Source organism: Mustela nigripes, chromosome 6 (genome assembly GCF_022355385.1).
Source record: "Mustela nigripes isolate SB6536 chromosome 6, MUSNIG.SB6536, whole genome shotgun sequence".
NCBI classification, from domain to species: Eukaryota; Metazoa; Chordata; class Mammalia; order Carnivora; family Mustelidae; genus Mustela; species Mustela nigripes.
The window spans coordinates 88,032,408-88,040,365 of NC_081562.1; the positions used below are offsets into that span (position 1 = coordinate 88,032,408).

Genomic DNA, 7,958 nt, shown 5'->3' on the forward strand with positions numbered 1-7,958 from the left:
GCAGGCTCCCCACCAAGGAGGGAGCCCAATGCGGGACTCCATCCAAGGACCAAGATCATGACCTGACCTGAAAGCAGACACTTAACCAACTGAGCCACCCAGGCATCCCTGGAAATATTTTTTATTGCTGAGTTTTTTGTTTGTTTGCAGGCATCATAGACTAATGTGAAGAGTAGGGCCTGGGCTTGGAATCAGACTTACCTAGGCTCAAATCCTAGCTCTGCTATTTCCTAGCAGATTGACCTTGGGCAAGTTACCTAAGCTCAACTTTCTTACCTGTACAGTGAAAATAATAATAAATAGCTCAATGGGAGAATAACATGAGATGATTGTAAAATGCATAGCCCTAGCTATGCCCTAGCACAGAGGTGCTCAACAGAAGTATTGTGGGTTTGGGGTTTGATTTTGTTTTGTTTTTACCTTCTCTGTTTTTTTTCAGTATTTGACACAATATGATTTTTCAAATTTTGGTAACATAAAATTTTACCATTATACCCATTTCCAATGTGACTTTTTTAAACTCTGAGAAATTTTATATAACTTTTTTCTGATTCTGAAAAATCAGAAACTGAGGTCAACTTTAGTCTGTGAAGCCTCTCTTTGCCCAGAGAGCTGCACATCTGAGCCCTGAAAAGAAGGGATCTTGGGCACAGTTGAATCCCTCAGTTGACCTCACTCTGGTTTCCAGCCTAGAAGGGCTGACAGGATCCAGCACTTTCTTCCAGGGTCAGCAAAGGGCAGAGGCCTGAAGTTAGGCATCAGAGGGTTCTCAGCGGGGCCTCTAAGACCCCCTCCTCCCACTTTGCAGAGGAAGGAGGCGGCTGTGGAGAAGAGGATATGAGCTCGGTTCTCTGCTCCTCCCTCTCCTTGCTTTTCCCCACACCCATCTTCTCCCCCACAGCAGCCATCTCCCCCACAAAGACTGGAAAGAGGGAGGAGGGCAGGATTGGGCACTGAGGGATCAGAAGTCCCACAGCGCCCTATATCTGAAGGAAGCTCTGGCCAGGGCAGCTGTGCTGGTTCATGCTCACTGCCTCATGCTGCTTGTCCCCTCCAGCATGATGCTGGGGACTCTGGGCCTTTGCATACTATTTCCCACATCTGTGCGAGGTAAGTGTCGGGAGTGGGGGGTTTTTCACTCACCCACTGAGGGAAAGGGGGACTTGAAGCAGCAGCCACCCCTCTGGAAGAGTGAGTGGGGTGGGTGAGTGAGGGCAAAAAGTAGAGCCATGTGTCCCCATGGTGAGGTCAGGTTCCAGACCTCTGCTGACCCTGTTTCCTCTTATGGCATTACCACGCTGGCCCTGGGATATGAAACATGTTTTGTCTCTCCTTTTGGCTGCTGCTTTTGCCCCTGCATTCACTCCTATTTTGAACCTTCCCCTCTCCCCACCCTGGGCCACAGCACTCCCAAGCAGGCGGACCTGTGTGTTCTTTGAGGCCCCTGGAGTGCGGGGAAGCACAAAGACACTGGGGAAGCTGCTAGATGCAGGACCAGGGCCCCCCAGGGTTATCCGCTGCCTCTACAGCCGCTGCTGTTTTGGGATTTGGAACCTGACCCAAGGCCGGGCACAGGTGGAGATGCAAGGTGAATGGCAAAGTATACAGCAGGTGGAAGCTAGGGTGGGAGTCAGGTACATCCTGGGGTGGGGGTGACGGCGGCGGGAGAGGAGAAGAAATGGAATATGCAGAGGGAAAGAAAAGCCCGAATGAGATGGAGGGGATGCCTCTGATAGAGAAGGGGGTTATCCTCTGTTCCCAGACTCTGTTATGCTCGCTCGCCCTCTCTCTTTCTCTCTCCCTCTCTCTCCTCTTCTAATCCCACCCCAATCAGGATGCCGAGACAGTGATGAGCCAGACTGTGAGTCCCCGCACTGTGACCTGAGCCCCCGAGCCCACCCCAGCCCCAGGTCCACCCTCTTCACCTGCTCGTGTGTCACTGACTTCTGCAATGCCAATTATAGTCATCTGCCTCCTCCAGGGAGCCCTGGGACTCCTGGCTCCCAGGGTCGCCCCACCGTCCCAGGTAGCCAATCAGTGTGCTGGGGCCTGTTAGGGGCTGGGGCCCAGGTTAGGGTGAGAGATAGAACCAGGGCCAGTCTCACTCTACCCCCATCCCAAGTTTTCTTCCTCCTGGCCTTGAGAAGTTGGTTGCCCTGGTGACTGGGAGATAAGGGGCTTGTGACCAAGGTGGGGGTGGGTTCAGAAGCAAGTTCTCGTAGGAGGGGGAAAGGAGTGGAGTGGATTTGGGGCAGGGTTCATCCAGGCTGCATTCTTGCTTTAATGTCTAGGCGAGTCCATCTGGATGGCGCTGGTGCTGCTGGGACTATTCCTGTTCCTCCTGCTGGGCAGCAGCATCCTGGGTACTAATCTACTTCATCCATCCCTTGTCACCCCTGGTCACTGCCCCAAAGCTCTTGGCCCTTTCCAGCGTCCCCTGATCCCATGGTTCTAAGATCTCTACAGCCTGAGCCCATTACCTCCCACAAAGCCCCTTTCTCAGTCTCCATGCCTGTGTGCCCTGACCCAAGGGCTCTTTTCTGCCCCAGCCCTGCTACAGCGAAAATCCTGCAGAGTGCAGGGTGGGTCAGCGCCAGAGCCAGAGCCAGAGCCAGAGCCGGAATCAGGCAGGGACTGGAGTGCTGAGCTGCCCGAGCTGCCTGAGCTGTGTTTCTCTCAGGTGCCCGGGGAGTGGTGGGGGCAGGTCCTCTGGTCCCTCCTGGAGGGTGTGCTGGGGAGGAAGCCTGGTCCTGATGCAAGCTGAGGCTCGCACCCAGCACCGTGTTTCCACCAGGTCATCTGGGAAGGAGGTCATTCAGTGGTGTGGGCTGGGCAGCTGCAAGGCAAACTGGTAGCCATCAAGGCCTTCTCCCGGAGGGCTGTGGCCCAGTTCCAAGCCGAGAGAGCGTTGTATGAGCTGCCAGGCCTACAGCACGACCACGTTGTCCGCTTTATCACCGCCAGCAGAGGGGGCCCTGGGCGCCCGCCCTGTGGGCCCCTACTGGTACTGGAACTACACCCGAAGGTAAGGACAGAGGGGCGTCTGTGTGTCTGTGCCTGTCTGTGTATGGGGGTGCTGGGCTGGGGGACAGCAGGGGCCTGTTTGCGCTTATTCTTCTGCTTCAGATTTCCTCTTCTCTAGAACATGAAAAATGATTTTTTTTGTTTTCTTGTTTTTTTTTAATTAGTCAAGAAATACTTGCTAATGTTTTTTACTCATGAAACATAGAGAAAGAGAAATCAGAGCCACTCATATTCCCAACCTTAAGGAAAACCAATGTTAAAGAAATATCTCAAGGCACAGCCCTCCAAAGCCATTTACACACTCGTCCAATGAGTACTTATGAACTTTATGAACCGTATGCCTAACCTCTTGGGCTAAGACAAACAGCCTCGTCCCTGCCTTTGTAGATTTGAGAGAGGAGTGGGGGAGACAGTAGCGAATCAGGTAAACACAAAAATAAGAGTCAAATGTCAAGTGTGCTAAGTGCTGAGAGAGGAGGTACTGTGAGAGAACAAGGGGATGTGCCTGGAGGGAATCATCATGAACAGGAAGGACGAGGAGGACAAGGTAGGCAGGGACCAGGCTGCCTCGTCCCTACGGACCGTCTAAGGACTAGGGACTTTATTAGCCCCTGCAGTCCTCTCCCTCTGAAATCCTGAATTCGGAGAAGTCCGCTCTTTGACCATGTGCCTTAATGCCTAGCTCAACAACGTCTGCTTTCCTAAGTTGGTTGGTTGGTTGGTTGGTTGGTTGGTTGGTTGGTTGGCTGGTTGAACCTCCCTGGCACACTGAAGTCATGTTTTTGGAATGAGGGACACAAATGCTCCTTCCCTTCCCGGTTTCCCACTTGCTCCCCTCCTTTCACTCTCCTCCCCAGAGGCTCTTGGAGGAGGGGGCGCCTAACACCGCAGGCCAGGTGGTTCCCGGGGAATACCACTCCTGAGCTCGCCCTGTCTCTTCCGCTTCTGTTGGTGTCTCGGGTCCCTAGGCCGGATAAGGTGGTGACTCGTGAGTGACCCTAGAGTCAGACTGCTGGGGTTCCAGCTCTACTTGCTTCTCACCAAGTGACTTCCAGCAAGTTTACTTCATTTTCTTTCAAGCTCCTCGTCTATCAGAGGAGTGACAGGCCCCTGTCTCCTAGGGTTGTGAGGATTGCAGGAGGCCTGGCACAGTAAGCACTCAGACACTTAACTAGGGCTACTGGTTTCCTGTCAGTCTGACAGAGGCACGTTCTCATTCCTCCCCTGCCTCTTGTCTCAGCCTGGATGGATCCGCATGTCCATCTGCTGGGAGAGGCAGTGGGGAGGTCTGTAGACTGATCTCTGCTGCCCGGGGCAGATCAGCCACCTCCAGCTTATGTGTCCTCCTTTTCTCTCTGCTGTTCCCCAGGGTTCTCTGTGCCACTACTTGACCCAGCACACCAGTGACTGGGGAAGTTCCATGCGGATGGCACTGTCTCTGGCGCAGGGCCTGGCATTCCTCCATGAGGAGCGCTGGCAGGATGGTGGGTGAGCTGGAAGGAGGAAGCCATGGAATCAGGAGCCACACCGCTGTGCTTCTGATTCTCCCTTAGCTTGGAGGGGAAGAAGTGGGAGAAAGGAAGAGGACCCATGCCCCTTCAACCTTGGCTTCTCTCACAGGCCAATATAAACCAGGGATCGCCCACCGAGATCTGAGTAGCCAGAATGTGCTCATTCGGGAGGATGGGTCATGTGCCATTGGAGACCTGGGCCTCGCCTTGGTGCTCCCTGGCCTCTCCCAGCCTCCCACCTGGGCCCCTACTCAACCCCGAGGCCCCGCTGCCATCATGGAGGTGAGTACTCTGGATGACGGTGAGGCCCGGGATGACGGCAGTGTTGCTGATGAAGGCACGCTCTTTGCTGGGGCAATGGAACAGCAGTACTTCTGACGTTTAGGACATTGCTGACTCTAGCTGGGGGTGATGAGGGAGCCCACCGAACCTCACCTAGGTTCTAGAACGTCATCAGGGGGATACTGCATGGACCTGTGTTGTGGCAAGGCTTGCCAGGGAGATGACTCTTGGCCCTCCACGTCTTTCTCTCCAGGCTGGCACCCAGAGGTACATGGCGCCAGAGCTCTTGGACAAGACTCTGGACCTACAGGACTGGGGCACGGCCCTCCGACAAGCCGATGTGTACTCTCTGGCTCTGCTCCTCTGGGAGATCCTGAGCCGCTGCCCAGATCTGTGGCCGGGTGAGGATGGGTATGACCGTTCCCCCTTTTCCCCCCATAACTAACCCACCCATTCTAGATGCACCTACCTCCTGATGCAGGAAGTTCTGCCCTTCTCCCTCTTGGACTTTCCATGAGGAGGCACCCCAGGACTAGTTGACATCTAGCCCTATGTGCCTTTCCTCAGACAGCAGACCACCACCCTTCCAGCTGGCCTATGAGGCAGAACTGGGTAGCACTCCCAGCACCTGTGAGCTGTGGACCTTGGCGGTAGAGGAGAGAAGGCGGCCCTGTGTCCCACCCACCTGGCATGGCTTCACCACAGTAAGAACCCATGCTAGTGGGCTGGGGACCTGGAGAGTGTGGACCAGCCCATCTGCTCCTCTCTCCTCTCATCTATCCCCACTCCTGTCTCCTGTTCAGCTGGAGCTGGGCAGATTTGCTCTATACCTTGGCTCATCCCTTCTGCCATAAGTCTCACAGCCCATTCCTGAAACAGACACCTTCCTCCTGCTCACACTTGCCTGGTCTGTCTCTCTTCCTCTCCACCATCGGTTAGCCCTCTTTCTCAGTCCCCCTCCTCCAGGAAGGCCTCCTTAGCTTTGCTTCTGCCTGAGCTCTGCTCCCAAGATGGCTCCTCTCCTGGTACAATGGAGCCCAACGTTCAATCCAGTAATTCCTTGCCCTATCCCACACGTTCGTGTTTCCACCATGACCCACTAAAAGCCAGTCCTGGGTGTAAAGGGTTAAAAAGGTGGCCAAACAGTGAAATTTCAGGGTCTGTATAATTAGTTTCCTAGCAGGAAGCCCCTTTCCCTGCTACCTGATCTGTAATTTCCATGGCACAAGTATCTGTGGGGTTAACCATTGTTTGCCTAAGACCCTGGTCACCTGAAAGGAAGAGGAGTAATTTCCCATCAGCACGTGAAGTCATTAACCTGAATTAGCTCCTCAGAGGAAAATGTGGACCCTCTGAGGGCCACTGAGGATCCCAGGATTAAGCCTGCTTCCTGTTCTTCCCAGGACCCTGGTGGCCTGAGAGAGCTGCTGGAGGACTGTTGGGATGCGGACCCAGAAGCAAGGCTGACAGCAGCGTGTGTCCAACAGCGTCTGGCCGCCCTGGCCTATCCTCAGGAGGCCCGCCCCTTCCCAGAGAGCTGTGCCCAAGGCAGCCCACCTCTCTGCCCAGAAGACTGCCTCTCAGGCCCTCCCCATGGCCATCCCCCCTTGTAGGCCTCAGTAGAAGGGCTGCTACTTCAGCCTCCAGCAAGGCCTTTGTTCCGGGGGTCCTCCCACACTGTGTCTCACCTGTAAATGTGCAGCTTATGTATAATCTCTGTACGTGCAAACATAAATCTGGTGCGCCGATGCCTGACTGCTGTGCCTCACCAGGGCCTTTCCAACCTGCCGGTAGCCTAGATCCTTCTGTGGGTGTCCAGTATAGGGCAGTCCCGATTGGGGCCTGAGGGGTGGGTGTGCATAGGAAAGAGATAAAGTCAGCTTTATCTCCCTGTCCTTGGGCCTTCCTGTCTTCCAGGGATCCTGGGCTCCTCCTGTCTCTCTTCTTTTCCTTCACTATCACAAGCCTACTTTTGGTGGGATCACGTGGCGGTCCTTGGGGAAAGATGAACTCGCCGGTCTGTAGCCGCCCAGAGACACACAACTCCCCTTGCTGATGGCCTTCCCCGGGGTCCTGAGGCTTGAGCAGGAAGGCCTCACAGAGCACACAGGAAACTTGCTGTTCAGTGAGCAGTTTTCCAGGACAGGCGGGGTCAGTAGGTGGAGTGTTGCATGGTGGGGGAGGAAACTGCAGGAACCTGGGGAGCAGAAGCGTAGGCTGTATTGAGGAGAGAGAGCGGAAGTTCTGCGGAAAACTGTAGGCAAGGCCTTGTGAACTCTACTGAGAAGTTCTTCCTTCATTTCTTTTTGTGTCTTCTCTATTGGCTTTTCTTTCCCAACCCAGGCCTTTCATACGCCCCACAGAGACATTTCATGCTGGGTGCCTGGTTTATAGCCCTTATTCAGTTTCTTTTCTTTTTCTTTTTCTAAAGAGTTTTTTGTTTGTTTGTTATTAATTTAAGTAATCTCTATACCCAAAATGGGACTTGAACTCCTGACCTCAAGATCGACTCTGACTGAGCTAGCCAGCTGTGCCCCCGCCACCCCGCCTACCCCCACAGTTTAATTTCTAACAGTGCTCTTGGGGTAGGTTACATTCTCTTTCTAGGTGTCTGGTTTCTCATTTGCTAAGTCAGGGGGTTGAGGCCTTCTGGTCTAACTCCAGTAGAGCAGTGGGAAGGCTTTGACTCCCCACAATCCTGGTCAGTGACCAACGAGCCTAGTGTCTTTGAGTAAGTTACTTAACCCTAGGAATCTGTTTTATCATGTATAAAATATGGGTAAAAACACCTACCCTGCTTGCAAAGTTGATTCGGGGTAAACAAGAAATGGTGACAGGTCTTGTGCAGCTCCTGGCCTCAGTGGACACTTCTGTAAATGGTAGCAGTTGTGTCTGAACATTGAGATGATCTCTCACCCCTTTCCATGTTAGTTGTTCCAGCATTAACCTCTGCAGAGCCTGTCTGCTCTCAAGCCGTGAGGCTTCACTGTCCTTCAGCACTCTAATCCTCGATAAGACATCATCTTTTGGAATAGGCAGCCACCACCTGAGAAACTAAGCACATCGAAATCCAAGCTCCTGCCTCCCCCTCACCAATAGGGCTGCCTTCCCCTCTTCCCTGGCCCTCAAGTGCACCAAGTC

The 7,958-nt window shown here is 53.8% G+C and overlaps 1 protein-coding gene across 1 annotated transcript; it reads left to right on the plus strand.

Annotated features, from left to right (window-relative positions):
• The first annotated feature begins 1,187 nt into the window (after positions 1-1,187).
• On the plus strand, positions 1,188-7,014 carry AMHR2 (anti-Mullerian hormone receptor type 2). The gene is given in 11 exon segments (XM_059404874.1): positions 1,188-1,588; positions 1,835-2,026; positions 2,292-2,363; positions 2,550-2,680; positions 2,795-3,025; positions 4,394-4,508; positions 4,645-4,817; positions 5,071-5,218; positions 5,385-5,521; positions 6,221-6,406; positions 6,408-7,014. Coding segments are annotated over 11 exon segments (1,857 nt in total). The 5' UTR covers positions 1,188-1,239; the 3' UTR covers positions 6,531-7,014.
• The last annotated feature ends 944 nt before the right edge of the window (positions 7,015-7,958 follow it).